The sequence below is a fragment of the Rhincodon typus genome, chromosome 10, assembly GCF_021869965.1.
Source record: "Rhincodon typus isolate 14 chromosome 10, sRhiTyp1.1, whole genome shotgun sequence".
NCBI classification, from domain to species: domain Eukaryota; kingdom Metazoa; phylum Chordata; class Chondrichthyes; order Orectolobiformes; family Rhincodontidae; genus Rhincodon; species Rhincodon typus.
The window spans coordinates 77193143-77215991 of NC_063341.1; the positions used below are offsets into that span (position 1 = coordinate 77193143).

Genomic DNA, 22849 nt, shown 5'->3' on the forward strand with positions numbered 1-22849 from the left:
CGATGAAGCGATGTTATTCTACTCCACTTGGAATTTATACTGACCGGTCCATTATGGTGAGTACTGTCATTTCCGGTTTTGACCTGTATGGGTTTGTATATGGGGTCCAATTCTATGTTTGTTGATTGAAGTATGGGTGGAGAACCATGCCTCTAGGAATTCCTGTGTGTGTCTATGTTTCGCGTGGGCTACTATGGTTACTTTGTCCCAGTTAAACTGATGGCCTTCATTGTCTGAATGTACAGATATTAAGGAGAGTTGATTGTGCCGTTTTGCTAGCTGATGTTCATGTATCCCGTTATTACATGTTTAAAATGAATCACTCCTGCATTTTCCCCACCACTAATGGGTTTCGCCCTCCTGTTTTTTGACGAGAGTGGAGTTACATTAGCTACCCTCCAGTCCATTGGAACTCTTCCAGAGTCTACAAAGCTGGAAAACAATCACCAATGCATCCACTATTTCTAGGGCCACTTCCTTAAGTACTCTGCATCTCAGAGCATCAAGCCCTGGGGACTTACAGGATTTTAATCCCAATTTCCCCAATACCATTTCCTTATTAGTAAGGATTTCTTTCAGTTCCTCCTTCATACTTGACCCTGTCCTCTAACATTTCCTGAAGATTATATGTCCTCCTCAGTAAGGTCAGATCCAAAGTATTTGTTCAACTGGTCTGCCATCTCTGTTATCCATCATCAATTTGCCTGATTCTAATTGCAAAGGATCTACATTTGTCTTCAGTCTTTTGTTTCACATATCTATAGAGGCTTTTGCAGGCAGTTTTTAATGTTTTCTGCAAGCTTACTTCCATGTTTAATTTCCCTTTCCAAATTAAACCCTTGGTCCGTTTCTGCTGAATTTTAAATTCCAGCCAGTCTTCAGGTTTGTTGCTTTTTCTGGCCAATTTATGTGCCTCCTCTTTGGCTTTAACCTGTTCCTGATTTCCCTTGTTAGCCATGGTTCAGCCACCTTCCCGGTTTTCCTCTTACACCAGACAGGGATGTATAATTGTCGAAGTTCATCCATGTTTTCTTTAAATGTCTGCCATTGCCTATCCACCATCAACCCTTTAAGTATTCTTGGCCAGCTTATCCCAGCCAATGCATGCCTCACACTAAAGTTAGCTGCAAGTTCAGGATCCTACTTTCAGATTTAATTGTGTCACTCTCCATCTCGAAGAATGTTACCATATTAGGTCACTCTTTCCCAAAAGGATCTCATACCACAATTTTGCGAATTAATCCTCTTGTTACACAATACCCAGTATAGGTGTACACAACTCCCACTCACGTCTTTTTCCATTTGGTGTTCTGCAGCTCCACTCATACCAATTCCACATCGTCCAGGCTAATGTCCAGCCTTACTATTATGTTAATCTCATCCGTAACTAGCAACACTACTCCACCTCTCTTTTGTTTCTGTCGGTCTTTCCTGAAAATTGAATAAACCTGGCTGTTCAGTTACCATCCTTGGTCACCCTGGAGCCAGGTTGCTGTAATGCCAATTACATCATATCCATTATGAACTGTTTGTGCAGTTAATACATCCACCTTATTACAAATGCTGCTTGTATAGAGGTACATGGGCCTTCAAGATACAGTGATCATGAGGAATTTTTTTTTTTTTTTTGAATTCATTCATGGGATGAGGGAGTCACTGGCCAGGCAGCATTCGTTGCCCATCCCCAATTGCCCAGAGGGCAGTTCAGAGTCAACCACATTGCTGTGGGTCTGGAGTCACATGTCAGCCAGACCAAGTAAGGATGGCAGTTTCCTTCCCTCAAGGACATTACTGAACCAAATGGGTTTTTCCTGACAATCGATTCATGGTCATTAGATTCTTAATTCCAGATATTTATTGAATTCAAATTTCACCATCTGCCGTGGCGGGATTCGAACCAGAGTCCCCAGAACAATACGAGAGTCTCTGGATTAACAGTCCAGTGATAATACCACTAGGCCATCGCCTTCCCCCTAAATGGCAGATCTAGAAATCAGCTTTAAATCGGGCTGAATGGACCAAACGGTGTGTACCTGCTTCCATGTCCTTACTTCAAAAAGAATGTAATTGGCTGCGAAAGGTTTTGAGATTTCAAAAGGTCATGGAAGACATCACAAAGACCTGTATTTATTTTACATACTCTATACCTAAGGCACTATTTGATCGCTGCTGCTCACTGCTGGGTTTACAGTTACTACACAGTTGGTAACAGAGCATGGTGTTGACTCGCTCAGAGATAGCGAGAACTGTAGATGCTGGAGTCAGAGATAACGGTGTGGAGCTGGAGGAACACAGCAGGCCAGGCAGCATCAGAGAAGCAGTAAAGTTGATGTTTCGGGTCAGGACCCTTCTTCAGAAATGGGGAGGGGGAAGGGAGCTCAAAAATAAATAAAGAGAAAGACAGGAGGGGTGGGGCTGGGGAAGATAGGTGGAATGGCGATAGGCGAGTGCAGGTAGGCAGTGGCGGATTTTGGTCAGTGAGGTGGGAGGGGCAGACAGGAGGAAGAGAAGATGGACAGGTGGTGTCAGGTCAAGGAGGCAGGGATGAGAGGGAGGGTTAGTCATGGGATGAGGCTGGGAGTGGGGAGATTTTGAAACTGGTAAAATCCGCATTTAGGCCATTGGGCTGGAGGTTCCTGAAGCGGAATACGAGGTGCTGATCCTCCAATTTGCGGGTGGTGTCATGGCCCAGGATGGACATGCTGCCCAGGGAGTGGGGGGTTAAAACGGTTGGTGACCAGAAGGTGTTGTCTTTTGTCACGAACAGAGCGCAGATGGTGTACAAAATGGTCTCCGAGTTTCCACCTGGTCTCACTGATACAGTGGAGACCACATTGGGAACAGCGGATGCAGTAGACCAAGTTGACGGAGGTGCAGGTGAACCCGTCTAATGTAGAATGTTTGTTTTGTGCCTATGCGGGGGATGGTGGGGGGAGGCGGGGTTTGCGAAGAGCAGGTGTAGCACTTCCTGCAGTTGCAGGGAAAGGTGCTGGGGCTGGTGGGGAGTGTGGAGCCGATGGGGGAGGGGGTCGTGGAGAGACCAGTCCCTATGAAAGACAGATAGGGGTGGGAGGGAAATTCTCTTTGTCCTGGTGTCAGATTGTAGGTGATGGAGAATGATATATTGGATGCGGAGGTTGGTGGGGTGATGGGTGAGGACAAGGGGGATTCTGTCTTTATTTTTGTTGGGGCGGAGGGGATGAGAGAGCAGAGGTGCAGGAAACGCAAGAGATGTGATTGACGGCATTTTTCAATTACAAAAAGAAGGGGGTGGGGGGGAAGAGGGGGGGAAATGTTACAGTCATCTCTCAAACCATTCATAACCTCATCGCCTCAGGTGACCTCCCACCCACAGCCTCAAACCTCATTTGTTTCCAACCCCACACTGCCCGTTTCTATCTCCTTCCCAAAATCCACAAACCTGATTGCCCCAACCAACCCATTGTCTCTGCCTACTCCTGACTCACTGAACTCCTCTCCTCTTACCTTGACTCCATTTATCCCTCCTGGTCCAGGAACTCTCCACCTACATCTGGTACACCAGCCATGCCCTCCACCTCCAAGACTTCCAAATTCCTGGCCTCCAATACCTCATCTTCACTATCCAATCACCTCATCGTCTCCTATCACTATCTTCACCTTATCCAATGCCCCATGCAGATGGCCTAAAAGCCCTCCAATTCTTCCTCTCCTGCAGGCCCTACCAGTCCCTCTTCACTGACACCCTCATCCACTTAACCAAACTCGTCCTTACCCTTACCAACTTCTCCTTTAGCTCCTCCCACTTTCTACAGACTAAGGGGGTGGCCATGGGAACCCGCATGGGCCCAAGCTATGCCTGCCTCTTTGTAGGATACATGGAACAGTCCCTCTTTCGCTGCTACACTGGCACTAGCCCCCACCTCTCCCTCCGCTACATTGACGACTGTTTTGGCGCTGCCTCGTGCTCCCATGAGGAACTTTCCTAACATCTTTCACCCCAACCTCAAATTCACCTGGACCATCTCCAATACGTCCTTCTCCTTCCTGGACCCTCTGTCTCCACCTCTGGTTACTGCATCGAAACAGCTATTTCAAGCCCACCAACTCCCACAGCTACCTAGACTACACCCTCCTCTCACCCCTTCCTGCAAAAATGCAATCCCCTACTCCCAATTCTTCCGCCTCTGCTGCGTCTGCTCCCATGATGGGGCATTCCACATCCCAAATGTCCTCATGTTTCAAGGACCGCTACTTCCCCCCCTCCGGTGATTGAAAATGCTTTCAACTGCATCTCTTGCATTTCCTGCACCACTGCCCTCACATCCCCTCCCCGCAACAAAAATAAAGACAGAATCCCCCTTGTTTTCACGTATCACCCCACCAACCGCCGCATCCAACGAATCATTCTTCACCACTTCTGCCACCTACAATCTGACCCCACAACCAAAGATATATTTCCCACCCCACCCCTGCCTTTTGTAGGGACCGCTCTCTGACTCCCTCGTCTGCTCCACACACCCCATTAACCCCACGACCCCGGCACCTTTTCTGCAACCGCAGGAAGTGCTACACCTCCCCTCCATTCAAGGCACAAAAGACACATTAGACATGGGTTCACCTGCACATCCGTCAATGTGGTCAACTGCATCCGCTGCTCCCGATGTGGCCTCCGCTACATTGGAGGGATCAAGTGGAGGCTCGGACACTGCTTTGTACAGCATCTGCATTGTTTGCAACAAACGACAACACTTTCTGGTCACCAACCATTTTAACTCCCCCTCCCACTCCCTGGGTGACATGTCCATCCTGGGCTGCTCCAGTGTCACAATGACGCCACCTGCAAACTGGAGGACCAGCACCTCCTATTCCGCCTGGGGAGCCTGCACCTGATGGCCTAAACATGGAATGAGGCGGGGGGGTGGGGTGATTTTAAAACTGGTGAATTCTATGACCAAACATCCCTCTCATCCCTGCCTCTCCGACTGACACAATCTGTCCATCTTCTCCTCCCACCTCACTGATCAATCCCCACCACTGCCTATCTGCACTCACCGATCATCATTCCACCTACCTTCCCCAGCCCCAGTCCCACCCCTCCTCTCTATTTCTGAGCTCCTTTTCCACCCCTCCTCCCCATTTCGGAAGGGTCCCAAACCAAAACATCAACTTTCCTGCTCCTCTGACTGCTGCCTGGTTTGCTGTGTTCCTCCAGCTCCACACTGTTATCTTATGGTCTTGACTCACTTGAGTCAATTATTTTAAAAATCAAACCTTACCTGTAACAACTGTTGCTGAGCTTTGATCACATCCCTGCACTGCTGAATTTCTATTTTCAGCTTCTCAATTTCTTGCACATGATCATCTTTGTTGATAATGTCACCACTTTCATGAAAACTGCAGTTTACTAAGGATGCTGCAATAAATGCAATTCAGCCCATCAGAATTTCATGAATTGAATGTAAAACAGATCATACAACAGAAAGTGCTTAATAACAGGGCTTTGTATTTTCCACATATTTATAAAAAGCAATCATGGCTTGGGAACTTAAGAAAGACTCCTACTTTATAGATATTTGCTGTGGTTGGCTTGCTCACCGAACTGGTTCATTAGTTAGCTGTGTAATGAAAGGTCTGCGAACTAATGAACCAGCTCGGCGAGCAAGCAAACCAAACCAAACACAACACAGCATCCACAAGCTGAGCTACACTGGCACGAACGCCCACCTCTCCCTCTGCTACATTGATAACTGTATCAGCGCTGCCTCGAGCTACAAATCTACTCAAGAACCTTTATGGATGTTTCTTGGTAATAGGAGACAGTGCTGTTGTGGCTGCACACTCTTGTAGAGTGGAATGAGAGGTAGTGATCTCATTGAAATATATGGGATGCTTAAGGGGCTTGACAGGGTTAAATGCTGAGAGGATGTCTCTCCTCATAGGAGTTTTAGGACCAGAGGGCATTGTTTCAGAATATAGGGATGTTAATTTAAGACTAAAATCCAGAGGAATTTCTTCGGAGGGTTGAGTGTCTTTGGAAATGCTTGCCACAGTTGCAGGATCACAGTCCTTGGGTATATATTTAAAGGTTGAAATAGATTGGATTCCCGACCAAACAAGAATCTGAGTTACAGGTAAAAATGCAGGAAAGTGGTTATGACGAATGCCGGTCAGATTAACCATGATCTTATTAAATGGGGCCAAATGGTCTACTCTCATTCCTATTTCTTATGGACTACTAGATTGGCATCACTTAGCTGGAACTAATCTTTAAATTTATTCTTGCATGGAGGAGAGTCACTTGAAAGGCCAGTATTTGTTGCCTAACCATAACTGCCCTTGGAGTAGGTTGCTTGGCCATTTCAAAAGGGCAGTTAAGAGTCAACCAAAATGCTTAGCGTCTGCAGTCACATTAGGCCCAGCTGGGCCTAAAGGAAATGCGAATTAGTTAGATGACAAATTGATGATAGTGAGCATGAAACTGTCACTGAACCCAATTTTCAATCCCATATTTTAAATTAATGGATTTTAGATTCAACTAGCTGCTATCATGGAATTTGAACATGTCTCCCATAGCATTAGTTTGGGCCTCTGGAATGCTAGTGTACTGACATTACCACCACACCATTTAGCCAGCACTATTAATCTATGAATATTTTCAATTTTTAGATGTCCTCAAAACCAACAAAATGAAAACAGTAAATTTAATTCAATGCAATAACTTAGACCAAGGGTTATCCAAACAACATCAATGGGTTGCATATGCATGCCAGGCCTTTCACTGTGGTAAATAATTACATCTGTACTTTATTCCTTGCTATTTATTTGGTTCACTTGAAATTTCTTGATTTGGAACTGAGTTTATTAGCAGTTTCTTTACAGCCCACAAAATGCCATGGCACTCACCAGACCAATACAACTGGGGGGAGGCAATGGCCTAGTGGTCTTGGGGTAGCACACTGGCTCAGTGGTTAGCACTACTGCCTCAGTGCCAGGGGCCTGGGTTTGATTCAATCCTTGGGCGACTGTCTGTGGAGTTTGTACATTCTCAGTGTCTGTGTGGGTTTCCTCCAGGTGCTCTGATTTCTGCCCACAGTCCAAAGATGTTCAGTTTAAGTGGGTTGGCCATGCTAAAAATTTCCCCATACTGTCCAGGGACATGTAGGTTAGGTGGATTAGCCATGAGAAATGCAGGGTTACAGGTGAGTCAGGGTCAGTGTGGACACAATGGGCTGAATGCCCTTCTTCTACACTGTAGGGATTCTATGGAACTGGAGGAGATGATGGTGTTGTAGTGATGTAATATGCCTAGTAATCCAGAGGCTCAAATAAATGCTCACCGAGGACACTGGGATCAAATCCTACTACAGTAGTTGATGGAACATAAATAACATTTGTTACCATTATTGCAATGGTGAAACTAACAATTGCTATAGGAACCCACATGATTCATGAATGCCCTTTAGAGAAGAACATCTGCCATCTTCACTTAGACTGGTCTGCATACAACTCCAGGCATGGCAACATAGGGCAGTTAAAACAGACTAACAAGCCATTCGTGCCAAGGGTAACTGGGGATAGGCAATGAATCCTGGCCTTGTCAGTGAGGTTTGCATCTTAAAAGAATATTAAAAAAAAAGTGTGAGACTCTCAAAACAGACTGCTTACTGCTGCCCTGGACAATTCAATTACAAACAAGTCAAAAATCATACCTTGAGTGTCCAGTTTCTCAACATGGCTTTTCAGCATTCTCCACTGTTGCCGAATACTGTTTGTGAGTTGTTCCCGGACTACATCACACGAAAGCTCCAAGTTATTTTCTTTGTTTGATTCATGAGAATCCTCTTCATTGTCAGACCCTGCCTGAGAAATCAAAAGCTGAGAAAGAAACTGCTCCTTGCTTTAAAACAAACACATCCTTCCACATGAAATCAAGACTTCCATTTCCCAACAATAGAAAGCATTTTAATGTCTTTTCCAAAAATATATGTTATATATATTGGATCGTTTAGAGATGTTTTTATTAAACTGCTATCACCGAGTGTGGTAAATCTTTTCAATGCACTCAGTTAAATCACCAGCCATTCCCTCCCTATCACCTGGTTAAAAAATTCCCAAAATATGTTTAACGCTGTGGATTTGTCTATTATGGACTGAAGCGGGTCAAGATAGCAGCTGATCATCATTTTCAAGGACAACTGGATTCAGAAAACAAGTACAAACATGGCACCCACCTCTCATGAATAGTAAATAAAAAAAGTAGTCACAGGTAGATTCAAAGTCAATACCACCAGTGGGTTAGAGGGAATATGTATTTTGGCTATCTTGCTCAGCAGTTCTTTGAATGAGAGAGGGGAGGAAAAATTTGGGAAAAAAACTTTAGGTCTTGTGAAATAATCAAAAAAACAAATAAAGATCAAATTCACGTTATAATCTTTATGAACCAAGCATGCTCCAACAATTAGTCCAGGCAGCAATGAATCACACAACAGCTGGGAAGCTAATGTATGACCAGTCTATACATCAGAATGCCAGCTGTTCTTATGACTTCAAGGCTAATTGCTCAGTCAAGTAAAGTAACCCACCACTTGAAGAGTAAGCAGTTCAGAACAACAAGGTTTTGATACTGCCTTGCTCTGCTGGTTCCAATATTCAGTGGAAAATCTGAGAAGGAGAGTGGCAAACTAGCAATTCCATGGTTAAAGTCAAATTTTATCTTCTCTGAAGACCCATTAACCTTTGGATGTCTTCACTGCTAGAACATCTTTGGAGGTCACTCCATTCTGTTTACTTAAGAGTTTAGATCAGACTTCTAGCAGTAGCTCAAATCCCACACTCTCGCTGTGGTGAAACAATTGCCACTTCTACACTGGCATGTGACTAACCAGAACATTATGACAGCTATGAAACCAAACTGCTGCATATTTTGAAGTGACAACAAATGAAAAAAAGACACATCCAAAATCAGGGCATTTATTTCCTAAAATAAAATGGAGGCCTACAGATGCTGGAGATTCTGATACAAACAAAAACAGAAGTTGCTGTAGAAATGCAGCAGGACTGGCAGCATCTGAAGAACTGCTTCTTGTATGGTTTCCTTTTTCAGTTTCTCAATTGCCTTTGCTTCCGTTCTGTGATGGTATTTTCTGCAGGGATCTTTGGAAACATCCACTATTTCTCCTCAACCAAGGATTCCCTGCCATCATGGTTGACAGGGCCCTTGGCCATGTCTGATCCATTTCCTTCACTTCTCTTCCCTCCCACAAGAAAGGGTCCCCCTAGTTTTCAATTTCCACCCCAACGGCCTCCCAGTTCTGAAGGGTCGCTGAACTCGAACTGTTAATTCCATTTTCTCTTTACAGAAGTGCCAAACCTGCCGAGTTTCTCCAGCAATGTTTTTGATTTAAAATTTGTTGGTTGTTCCGTATCAAGTAGGTGAAGAGTTAGGCATCATTGAAAAAGTTAAGTCATTACAAGTGGGGCTATGTCACTGGACGACGAATAATCTGAGAATCCCATCATGGCAGCTGATAGAATTCGAATTCTAATAATAAAATCAGATATTACAAGTCAGTGTCAATAACAAGGCCATAGATTGTAAAAACTCAGCTGGTTACCAAATGACCTTTGACAAGGGTAAAGGCAAAGGCAGTCTGCTATCCTTAACTGATCTGGACTACAACTGACTCCAGACCAACAGTAATGTTGTTGTCTCTTCACTGCCCTCAAACAGCCAATCGAACCGAGTTAGGGATGGCCTCGCCAATGATGTCCACATCCTAAAGAATGACTTCGAAAAATTAGGGAAAGAAAAAATAAAAAGCAAAACAAAATTTCACTGGTTTCAGAACTCATTTCTATCAACCATGAAGGAGAGAGAGGAAATTGAAGGGATTGAACAAAAAGCAATGTGTTGTCACATAGCTTAGTCGGAACATCCAACTTTTAAAATTGAGGAAAATGCATGAACACTCGTATTTAATTTATATGACAGAGTGCAGGAGGTACTCAACACTGCTGTACAATTTGGTGCCATGGCAAAATTGGCAAGATGAACTGTTAGCCCTCATCAGGAGAAATAATAGGAGAAATACTCCTTAAAATGGTATAAAGTACAAGTCACCTCTGATTAGATTTACACATTCAACAAAAATACAAGAGTTGGTTATGGATCTGTAGCTTACAGTAAAAGATGAAGATTGATACACAAGATCATTAAATTGAACAATAAATAAAAATAACAATATTCAGATCGAATTTTCAGTAGTAAACTAGTTTGCAGGATCATATAACAAAAAAGTTGCGGTTTTATACTAAAATTTTGAATACACTAACAATAAATATTGTGAAACTCACTATACCACTGCTATCTTCTAGGTGTTCTTTTGGTCTCTGCTTTATGCGGCTAAGAATAGACATCATATCTTTCTTCATCTGCTGTAGAACTTGCTTCAGTTCAATATTTTCCAGCATCAGTTCTTTATGGTGCCTTTCATAGTTGTTTATAAGAGATTTGTACATTTCCCCTTCATTCCTGCATTTTTGGGAGAAACACAAGAATTATTGCCCTATGGCTTATAGAACAGGCTCACTGGCACACATCTGCACAACCACGAAACTTTTCTAAATTAAGCCCATCTGCCCCGTTGCTACCGCACCTGCTTCTACCACATTTCCTGGCAGTACATTCATGCACCTAACATCCACCGCATAAAAAAAAAACTTGCCTCCCACATCACCTTTAAAATGTTTCCCCTCTCACGTTAAACCCATGTCCTCTAGTATTTGACATTTCCACACAAGGGAAAACAAAAAAATTTCTAACTATCTACCCGACCAGGACTTAAATTTTATATTCTTCCATCAGGTTGCTCCCGCAGCCTCTGACCCTCTAGCGAAAACAATCCAAGTTTGTCCAATCTCCCCTTATAGCTAATACACTCCAAACCAGACAATGTTCTGTTAAGATATAGCAAGAACTGCTGATTCTGGAGTCAGAGATAACAGTGTGGAGCTGGAGGACACAGCAGGCCTGGCTGCTGTGTTCCTCCAACATTCTGGCAGACCCCTGTCGCACCTTCTCCAGCGCCTCGACATTCCTTTCTAAGTGTGGCAACCAGAATGCACACAATACTTCAAATGTAACTTAACTAAAGTTTTATACAGGTGCAACGTGACTTGTCAACTTTTACACTCAATGCCCTGACAGATGAAGCAAGCATGCTGTATACCTTCTCTACCACCGTATCCACTTGTGTTGCCACCTTCAGGGAGCTACGGACTTGCATCCCAAGGTCCTTCTGTACATCAATGCCCTTAACTGTATATTTTGCTCTTGCATTTTAGGAAGTCAATGTATCACCTCACTTGCCTGGATTAAACTCCATCTGCTGTTTCTCCACCCAACTTTCCAACTGTTCTATAGCCTCCTGAATTCTTTGACAACATTCCTCACTATTCATAACTCCACTAATTTTCATGTCTTTGCAGAGGGAAATTGTGAAATTGTATTTGTGGGCTACAGTATGAAACAGGAGACAAATTGATTTGGTAAAACAACTTCACAGTACCTGGCTTCGGTTTTCCCAGTCCTCCATGCACTACGCCGGCCATCAGACCGACCCACATAATTCAGAATGTCAATACCTTTAAGAATTTTTGAAAAGGTAAAAGTCAGGAATGGATTTAAATGCAGAGAACTTACAAATACTACCAACGTTCTTCCAGCCACTTCAATTGAAAGAGTATGGATCTAGTCGATTTCACTTATGAAATACCTGCTTATGACAAATCAAATTAGTCTGACCATGACTTACACTCTCGGTACGGCACTTTCTTCACCTCGTAACAGCAATAACATCTGGCAGAGGACTATTCTAGTTGGGCCATCCTATACTGCTGGATTTACACTATAGCATTAAATTAAAATTATTCCTTTAAAACATCTTGTTGTTTTGAGAGATTCATTTCTAAATGCTATTTGCATTAACTTGGTTAGCCCAGCAGATGGCACTAAGTGCAGAGCAGATAAATTGGACTAGAAATACAAAGTGCAAAGTTAGGGAACAGGAATATGCCCATTAACCAAAAAAAACACTATCCAGAGTGGTGACCAAGGCTTCAAAATACATTTTTACATAAACCGCAAATATTGGTACAAATCTCATACTATCCCTACAAAATTTTGCTTTAAAATTAATCTTGGTAACCCCTACAGACACAAATCACTTTTCAACTAAAGAGATGTGGAGTTGTGGGATCATCTGTGTAACAGCACTAAGGGCCACTGTAAGAGAAAAGCTTCAGAAACAGAAGGTTTGAGGTTTCAAGGTTGTTAAAAACACATTTATGGAATACATATCAAGGAATACATGTTAGAGAATAAGGAAGCTTATTCCTGAAGCTTAAGTAGCTTCTTTTTAGGGTCTCAAGAAGAGACATTAACTAAAGAAACAGATTAGTGCTTATGTATTGCTAATTAGAAACCAATTATAGTCATGGCTGCTGAACAAGGAACTTTAAAAAAAAATCAGAGATTGGGGACTATCCTTCATTGTGGGTTGAGTGCCAGAACGGTATTGTTGAATAAATCTTTGATGTTTGCAAGGAGTCTATTACAAATAGTTTCCTATAGTGCAACATGGTTTGTGTTGGTCTTCAGTGCAAACAACTCATTCTCTTGTTAAAGTACATTGGTGACCTCTTATGAATATGTTCAAATGACAGTACTCCATGGTAAATCAATTACAAAAACAACAACTTATGGCCTATCAAACCAAACTGCACTCTGCTATTTAACTAGTCTGGTATTGCCATCAGCTGGCATTGTAACACCAGTAAACAGTTTGTGGTGCGAAGAGCTAAACTACATTGCAGACTTTATCTCATGGATTTTAAAGGCAGTATTTGTAACAGTAAAATCATGGAGAATCATGCAATTAGTTGAGCCTTTCTAAAATTATCATGACACTTCATTCCAGTATTGTTGCATATCACCTGCATCATTACTAATCAGTGGCGCTTCTCAAGAAGAAAGGCAACAGGTACAGCAAGGAAATAGGATACACCAGGATCACTGCACACTAAGTTATTAAAAGCAATCCATTTGGCAATAACGTAGAGCATTGGGTCCAGTTGCCCCAACATTTCACGAACATACGTGATGAAATCCTCCACCAACACAAACAGCCCAAAGATTGTATAATCCCAGGAACACTTACATAGCTTTTTATCTTTTTTATCCATCACGAGTTGGTGCAAGCGTTCTTTCAGTTTATTGTACTCTCGTTCCTTTCTCTTCAAGTCATGATTGTATTGAGTAGCTCGACTTGCTATTATATTTTGTAATTTTTGTGTCTAAAAACAAAGTGCAACAAATTCAGTAATTTAAAAATTCTAAACTGTTTAGTTTGTGATCAAGAGTCTTAAAGTATTTGTGATAAATATTCAAAAACTAGTTTACACCACCACCTTTGGAAACCAAAAGAAAATCCACAATACTTGACAAATTGAAATACAATACGAAGTTTCAGGCAATTTCAGTATGGAGAATATCCTACTTCACTAAAATCTCTGAATTAATAAAAGGGTCTAATCCAAACTCTAATCAGGGCACTTTCCATCCCTAGTTCTTGAAGTCCAGGTACTTCAAATCAAAAATTTCTTGGATAGGTTTTAGCACACTAGTACAAAATTCAGTACATATGCTCAATGGAAATTCAACAGATCAGTGAAAACACTTTAGCGAAAAGGTGGAAGGCAGCTAGTTGACTTAAAGAGTAGTGCACTAGTAGGAATAACTTCAAAAGCACAGTAATAAAAACCTGTTCACAATTTGACACTGTACTGGAGTTTAATATTTTTCAACATTAGAGTTCATATTATAGGGTCAAAACAAGAACTGCTGTCCAAAGTGAGATTTTAGCATGCTCTTATTTAGATGTAAAGGAGTCAGTGCTAAGTAGTAAGTAAGAGACTGAATAAAATAGAAAGACAAAAAAGGGAGAAACTCAGGAAAACACAAAGAGGAAGCAATTGCTTTTAAATTATATTTTAATCACCTCCCAAGAATGTCTGAAAGTGCTTCATGAACATGCATCAAATTTGAATGAGAGAATGGAATCAAAAGAATCATTACAGTGCAGAAAGAGGCCATCTGGCCCACTGAGTCTGCACCACCCTCCAAAGAGCATCCCACCCAGACCCACCACCCCATCCTACCCCTAACACCACATTTACCATGGCTGATCCACAGTCCAAAGATCTGCAGATTGGGTGTGAGGAACCAGAGCACCTAGGGGAAACCCATACAGACACAGGGACAAAAGTCCAGACTCCACAATGACAATCACCTGAGGCTGGAATTGAACCTGGGTTCCCTGTTCTGAGGCAGTAGGGCTAGCTACTGTGCTGCCCAAACTTTGCACTTAACAAGGACCAAGCAAATGAGAGAATGACAAGACATGTTTGATGTACAATGCTGGTTTAGGCAAATGGAGTTATTCAAATAGTGATACAGGATCTTTGAAATTCACTGGCACAGGTAGACTGGATCTCACCATCTTTCAGGTGGAGTGATAAAAGTTTCTCTAACTTTGCAGCATTTACTCTGCTCTGCAATGAATAAAATTAAAGATTGCTTTAATAGTTTAGATTTTCCTTGACTTAACAGACAGTAATTTTAGAAGGAAAGCTAGTTCAAAAATCAACCTAAATCAAGGTGGCAATTTCACTAGCAATATTCTGATTTTGGAAGACATTCTACGTACCCGTTCATTAAAGTTAAAAAAAAAAAGGACAACTCTTTTCCAAGTCAAAAATGTATAAAAAAAGAACCAGATGAACTGTTAAATGAATTTCTCTACTTGAACTGATTTTTTTTTTTTAAAACTTGCTTTAAAATTGACAAGATCAGGTAAGAAATTCTGGCAGAATAATAAAACGATCAAGAAATTAAGATAAGACCAAAATAATTGCAGATGCTGTAAAATCAAACAAAAAACAAATTGCCAGAAAAGCTCAGCAGGTCTGGCAGCATCTGTGGAGAGAAATCAGAGTTAACGTTTCAGGTAAACTGTATGGAATTAAGGTACTTTTTGTTTTACTTGGTACACATTTTTAAGTGTTTACCTCCTCCTTTTCATTCTTTAGTAAGCCATGTAAAGTTCTGTTCTTCAACTGTAGTTGTCTGTCTTTTTCCTGAAGAGCTATAACTTCTCTACGAGATAATTCCAGTTGATCCTATGAATATTCAAAATGGATTATTCAAAACCCCAAGAGAGTCATCTCTATCACTTAAAATGTTACAGCACATCAACTTGCAAAGCAAGTGTTAAGCATGTGCACATCATAAATCGCTAGTTCATGGTCTTGACAACTAAAATCCTACTTGGCATTTGAGCTTAACCTGCTCAACTGGAAGACAAGTAATTTCCTCTCTTTCCACACCCCTCTTGCAAACAGAAGTTGAAAAAGGCAGAGATAACAAGGCATAGAGCTGGATGAACACAGCAGGCCAAGCAGCATCAGAGGAGCAGGAAAGCTGACGTTTTGGGCCTAGACCCTTCTTCAGAAAAAAGGAAGTTGACATTTAAGTATGGGATCAATATCCCTCTCAGTTAAAAGTCTTTGTAAGCTATCACCAATGGAACCGGGTGGGGTGTGTCAAAGATCATAGGAAAAAGGACTGCCCCAGCTTTTAAAAGAAAAAGCTACACTTTGTGGGAACTACATATGAGAGGCAGTTCTGTTTGGTCATTAAGGAGCATGTTCAAGCTCAACTCATGTATTTCAGTTACCTTCAATAAAATGACTAACAGCAAAATAGTGTTAAGGTGGGTTACTCATATTGCCTCTTACCTTTAGTTTAACTTGGCTGTGGTACAAATGATCCATATCACTACTGGATTTCAGGTTTTGTGTTTCCATATCTTCTAACGCACGAAGACTTTTGCGATGAAGTTGAAGCAGGTCATACATGCAATTTAGAATGGCCTCCAAGTTTAGTTCTTTCTGTGTGCTGTCTTCAGCGTAAAAAGATGGAAATCCCAATGCAGTGAGTTCCTAAAATATTGAAGAAATATTTTTAACAAAGCTACATATAGTGTGGTAAATTTTAAAATAGTATGGAGCTGATTTTACAGGGTGCCATGGCATTCACAGCCCCCTCAAATCAAAGATCTGGGGGAGATATTGCCCATTACCTCAACAGGTGCCCGATTTCAATGCACCTCAAGGGGCTGAGATGGCACTCAAAAGAACCTTGCTTAGGCTGGCAAAGCTAAAATTACTGATTTGAGTGTGGGTTGGGAGTGGGAAATGATTTTTTTAATTAGCCACTGATTGACCACTTCAGGCCCACAAGACCTACAGGAATTTAGGCATCTATAATTTCCCCTGCATGTTTGTACTGACAGCCTAGGGGTTTTATCAGTCGACTAATAATCCAGAGACTAGGTAATGTTCTGGGGCCCCGAGTTCAAATCCTGCTACAGCAGTTGGAACCGGAGTTCATTATACAAAAAAAATGGAATTAAGTCTACCGGCGCCCACAAACATAGAACATAGAACAGTACAGGCCCTTCAGCCCACGATGTTGTGCCGAACTTTTACCCTAAACCTGAGGTCTATCTAACCTCCACCCCTACCTTACACTATCATCCATATGCCTATCTAATGGCCGCTTAAATGCCCCCAACGAATCCAACTCCATTGCCCTCTCCGGCAATGCATTCCACGCCCCTACCACTCGGAGTAAAGAACCTACCTTTGACATCACCCCTGTATCTACCTCCACTCACTTTAAAACTATGTCCCCTTGTAATAGCTCCCTCCACCCCAGGAAAGAGTCTCTGGCTGTCCACTCTATCTATACCTCTGATCATTTTGTACACCTCTATCAAGTCACTTCTCATCCTTGGTCATTCTAAAGAGAAAAGCCCTAGCTCTCTCAACCTTTTCTCCCAAGACCTTCCCTCCATTCCAGGCAACATCCTGGTAAATCTCCTCTGCACTTTTTCCAATGTTTCCACATCTTTCCTGAAATGAGTCGACCGGAACTGGACACCATACTCCAGATGTGGCCGAAACAGGGTTTTGTATAGCTGGAGCATAACTTCACCACCCTTGAACTCAATCCCTCTGTTAACGAAAGCTAACACACCTTACGCCTTCTTAACAACTCTATCCACCTGGGTGGCAGCTTTCAGGGAACTGTGGGATGAACTCCCAAGATCCCTCTGCTCCTCCACACTGCTAAGAATCTTTCCTTTAACCCTGTATTCTGCTTTCAAATTTGTCCTTCCAAAATGAATCACCTCACACTTTTCAGGGTTAATCTCCATCTGCCACTTCTCAGCCCAGCTCTGCATCCTATCAATGTCCCTTTGTAACCTAGAACAGCCCTCCGCACTATCCACAACTCAACCCACCTTCGTATCGCCTGCGAACTTACTAATCCATCCTTTCATGCCTACATCCAAATCATTTACAAAAATCACAAATAGAAGAGGAAAGAGAATAGATCCTTGTGGTACACCACTCGTAACTGAGCATGATGTTGAATATTTCCCGTCCACTACCACCCTTTGTCTTCGAAGGGTCAGCCAATTTGGATTCCAATCTGCCACATTTCCCCCTATCCCCTGCCTCCTTACCTTCTGCATGAGCCTATCATGGGGAACCTTATCAAATGCCTTACATAAATCCATGTATACCACATCCACTGCTCTACCTTCATCCAAGTGTTTGGTCACCTCTTCAAAAGAATTCAATAAGGTTTGAGAGGCATGATCTACCCCTCACAAACCCATGCTGACTATCACGAATCAAACTGTGCCTATCTAAATGATCATAAATCCTATCTCTCAGAGCCCTTTCCAATAATTTGCCCACCAGTGAAGTAAGACTAACTGGTCTGTAATTTGCGGGGTTATCCCTATTCCCTTTTTTGAACAAGGGAATGACGTTTGCCACTCTCCAATCTTCTGGCACTACACCCGTGGCAGTGAGGACAAAAAGATAATCAAAGGCCCTGCGATCTCTTCCCTTGCTTCCCATAGAATGCTTGGATAAATCCCATCAGGCCCAGGGGATTTATTTATCTTCAAGTCCCTCAAAATTCCTAGTACATCCTCCTTACTAACATCCACCTCCTCTAGGCTACCAGCCTGTTTCACACTATCCTCCTCTACAACGAGGTCCCTCTCAGTTGTGAATACCAAAGAAAAGTATTCATTTAGGACCTCTCCTATCTCTTTAGGCTCCGTGCACAAATTCCCTTTACAATCCTTGATTGGCCCTACTCTTACTCTGGTCATTCACTTATTCTTCACACACATGTAAAAAGCCTTGGAGTTTCATTGATTGCCAGAAAAAACCCATCTGGTTCACAGATGTCCTTTAGTGACGAAAACCTGCTATCTTAACCTGGCCTGGCTTGCCCTACATGTGACTGCAGACTCTCAGCAATGTAGCTGACTCTTAATTAGGATGAACTATAAATGCTTACCTATCCAGCAATACCCACATTCCCTGAACAATAAAACATTGAGGCAGGCAGGTAGGTAGGCAATGGGAAGGCCACATGTTGCATTTTACATGCCTCCTTTATACATTTCAATATTATTTACGTACGCATGTGGGATTTAATGTAGCTTCCCGATTAAATTAAACTTACATGATGAGTCTTCTGTACCTTCAGTAACTCATTCATTCAACATTGGCAATTTAAAACATGACTTACCTGACTCTCAAGTCACTCTTTTGACTTAAAGAGGGAGTCAATTGGATTGATTTTTGGGTGCTCAAATTTGATAGCTGAATAGTGTTACAAGGTAGGAAGTGAGTGAGTCCAAGGTTAGCTCCAAAAGATTAAAAGGGATAGCGCACAAACCAAAAGGTCAGAAGCAACTGTCATTAAGGGGAGTTCCAAAAGAGGATTACACTTCAGAGACTGCCTTGAAAGAAAGGGAAGGGAAGAGGATATTGGACAATGGGCATCATACAACCTCTGCTTTCATCTGAGGGTGGGGGGGCGGGGAGGAGAAGAAAATCAGTGTTGCACAGGAACACCAAACTATACAGTGCAGGCAGCCCAACAGCATGTACAGGAGGGAACACAACAACAGCACACCAGGAGGAGAACAGAGATAAACTCAGGCCCCCAGAACATACTTCATTATACTCTTGTAAATACTAACTACAAACAGAGAGGCAATGAAGGTTATTGCAGATCTTAAGTATATGTGGCCTGCATGTCCAAAGGTATAACAGACCACACTTGCGTTGCCATCAAGGCTCAATCCTAACAGCCAGCCAGTCATGCCAGCCAGAATAGTTATATTAAGGCAGGGTCATCATCACTTCAAGGGCATAATAAACATTGGGAAAATATAGGGATTGCTGGAAATGCCATTCATATCTGGGATAAGGAGGTGAAACTCTAGCCACTTACAGTTATACCTCTTGACTTTGCAAACACTCGTGCAAGTGTCAGCGTTAAATATAAGCATTTCATAATGGCTGGTTACACACTTTTCAAATGCTGCATTGCAAGGCAGTGCTTTCAGTAATATCTATTTATACTGCTGCGGGTAATGCCAATAACTCAACCCTTTTTTAGAAGGATGCAATCTTTGGCAGGATGCACATTGGAATTAAGTTATGATTAAGGACAAATAACTTGCTGTCACCACAGCAAAATGAAAGGAGGATGACAACAATCTACTCAATATAATCCTATTGAGGCAAGAGATAAAGGCAGGGGGAAGATATGTTCGTTCTTCATCAGATTGTGTTTAAAAAAAAAATCACATCGTACAGGGTGCTACAAGACCAAAAATATATGCAAAAATCAAACGTGGTCTTATTTTAGAAACTACTTACCCGATTGAGGTATGCTGTGCATTGCTCAACATTCTCCTTTGTGCAAAATAAACTTAAATTATGACTGGTAAATACAGGCAGTGTTTCAGTGGGACTGTTATGGGGAGACATGTGGGGTCTGGATATATAGCGATAAATAAACTCTTTGCCTGCTGTAAAAACAAAAAAACAGAAAATTAACTGAGCCAGTACTGTACAACAGCTAACAGACTCTTCTAAAGTGACTCAGTCTGAAACTAATTAATACCATCTACAAATATATTAAGCATGATTTTAAGCATTTGAACCCTTTTAGGAATTAACTATCAAAAGATGCTGCAAATAGAAAGGGCAGCTTAAATATTTATAGTGACATTACTGCTGACAAACTTGTGCCATTCAATGCCAAATACAGATAGTTTGGTTCAGAGAAATACTTAAAAGAAGATGATATCATGAACACTTTACATATTGATAAAAAGTTATAAAACCACACTAGGAATATTACATTTACTTAAGCAACTACTCGATGCATAATCTATAACCCATGGGGGTTGCAAAATCTCCCAGCCTTAGTGTGAAACCTCAAGAGCTGTTGCAAGCAACCCAGAAAAAATACCAGAGAAAAAGTTTGCACCACTTGAAGATTTGGGTCTACAGATTGTGCACATTTCTGGAATGACAGCTTCAAATTTTGACACTAAATCCTTCAAGGCCCCCATTTCACAAAAAGCTTTAGGAGTTGTGTTGACAAACCAAGGAACCAGCTCAGATAGTGTGCATGTCTGCTCGATCAGAAGTTCAAACGCAGACAAAAGCAAGATAATCACAAAACATTAAACTACAAATACAACCATTGGTTTCAACTATTAATAAACGCATTTGGTTTCAACTATTAACAAACAAACAAACAACTAGGTTCTAGATAAAAACTGAAAGAACCGAGGATGCTACAAAATCAATCACAAAAACAAGTTGCTGGAAAAGCTCAGCAGGTCTGGCAGCAAAGGGTGGAGACCCTTCTGAGGAAGGGACACCAGAATTGGAACATTAACTTTGATTTCTCTTCACAAACGCTGCCAAACCTGCTGAGCTTTTCCAGCAACTTCTTTTCTTTTTTTTTTAAAAGTAGGTTCTACACATGGATTCTTCTCTTCCTTTGAGAACGATTTTTGATTTTATTGCCACGTGTACCGAAAGTGAAAAGCTTTGGTTTGATTACAAGTGGTACAGGCAGATCACAGCAAGCAAAGGATGTACAGATCAAAAAGACTGAGGCATACAGGTTACACTATTTGAGGCTAGAGTCTATTCAACAGTCTGATAACGGCCAGGAAGAAACTGTTTCTGAGCCTGCTTGTTCTTGTGTTCAGGCTTCTGTATCTTCTGCCTGATGGAAGAGGTTGTAGCAGATCGTTACCAGAGTGGGATGGATCTTTGACGTTGGCCGCCTTTCCACAGCAGCGAGTCGTGTAAATAGAGTCCATGGATTGAAGGTTGGCTTCCGTGATGGTCTAGGCTGTGCACACCACCTTCTGTAGTTTCTTACAGTCCTAGGTACAGCAGTTGCCATACCAGGCCATTATGCACCTGGACAGTATGCTTTCAATGGTTCATCTGTAGAAGTTGGTAAGGGACCTTATGGACATAACAAATTTCCTGAGCCGCCTGAGGAAGAGGGGGCATTGTTGTGCCTTCTTGACTGTCACATCTACATGGGAAATCCAGGACAGATCGGTTATCATCACTGAGAAACTTGCTCTTCATTCTCTTAACCTCAGTTCCGTTGATGTAGATGGGGGCGTGTTCTAATTTCTTTCTGATGACTATGATCAATTCTTTAGTTTCGCCGACATCGAGACAGATTGTTTCCACTGCACTAGGCCACAAAGCCCTCTATCACCTTTCTGTTTTTTGATTCGTTGTTAGGTATCCGTGGTGGTGTTGTCAGTGAACTTGTAGATGGGGTTTGTTTGGAATTTGGCAACACAATTGTAGGTGCACAGGGAGTACAGTAGGGTGCTGAGGATGTATCCTTGGGGGGGGCTCCAGCGTTGAGTGCTATTGTGGAGGAGGTGTAGTTACCGATCCTCACTGATTGTAGTCTATGGGTCAGAAAGCTAAGGATCCAGTTGTACAGGGTGTAGCTAAGACCAAGGTGACAGAGTTCTGAGATCATTCTGGCGGGGATAATGGTGTTGAAGCCAGAGCTGTAGTCAACGAGCAGGTATCTGATGTAGGTGTCCTTGTTGTTCAGATGTTCCAGGAACGAGTGCAGTGCTAGGGATATGGCATCCTCTGTGGACCTGTTCTGTTGGTAGGCAAACTGTAGGGGATTGAGGCAGCTGGGAGACTGGAGTTGATGTGGACCATGTCCAGCCTCAAAGTACTTCATGATTATTGAAGTCAGAACTATTGGGCAGTAGTCATTAAGGTACTTAAAGATTGGTTTATGGTTTAGGTTAGTCTAGTCTCCATGCGTGTATAACTTCATATTGAGCACTTTCAGCATTGGCAGGGTGAAGAATTGGCTTTGTGCCTTGATCATTTGACCTAAAGACATGACTACAGTCCTTAAACTGATGAGGCTTTGCCATTTGGGTCTGTACAAGATTGATATTCCTTTAAGCACTGGGATCCAGCTTGCCAACTCAAGGCTAGTTTACAGATCTCCCTGTAGTTCAGATTCCTCATGTTCAGCTGGCTATACATTACAACCTTTGTTCCCTGGAATCCTTAATTTGAACCACATCCTAACCTAATGAAGCTGATGAACATGCTGTTAATGCCAGGCGTACAACATAAATGCAGTTGTACAAATGCAAAATAGGCACACCTAAATAATGGACTCCATTATTCTATTTTACACATTTAGAATAGCGTCTAGCCTTCAGCTACCTCGTCCCTCCCTGCAAAAGCCAATTAGCTAGTCCTACTCTTAAACCTTTGGTCAGGTACTTATCCAATTTCCTTTCATAAACCACAATTTTGAATCTGGTCAGTCTCT

The 22849-nt window shown here is 42.1% G+C and overlaps 1 protein-coding gene across 1 annotated transcript in view; it reads right to left on the reverse strand.

The window, feature by feature from the left end:
• ssx2ipa (synovial sarcoma, X breakpoint 2 interacting protein a) overlaps positions 1-22849 on the reverse strand; it is a 66104-nt gene that overhangs the window by 11419 nt on the left and 31836 nt on the right. Inside the window, 8 exon segments of the mRNA XM_048602315.1 lie at positions 5259-5395; positions 7692-7842; positions 10336-10513; positions 11550-11625; positions 13200-13335; positions 15109-15219; positions 15838-16041; positions 19864-20015. Of these exon segments, the coding sequence (XP_048458272.1) occupies positions 5259-5395; positions 7692-7842; positions 10336-10513; positions 11550-11625; positions 13200-13335; positions 15109-15219; positions 15838-16041; positions 19864-20015 (1145 nt within the window).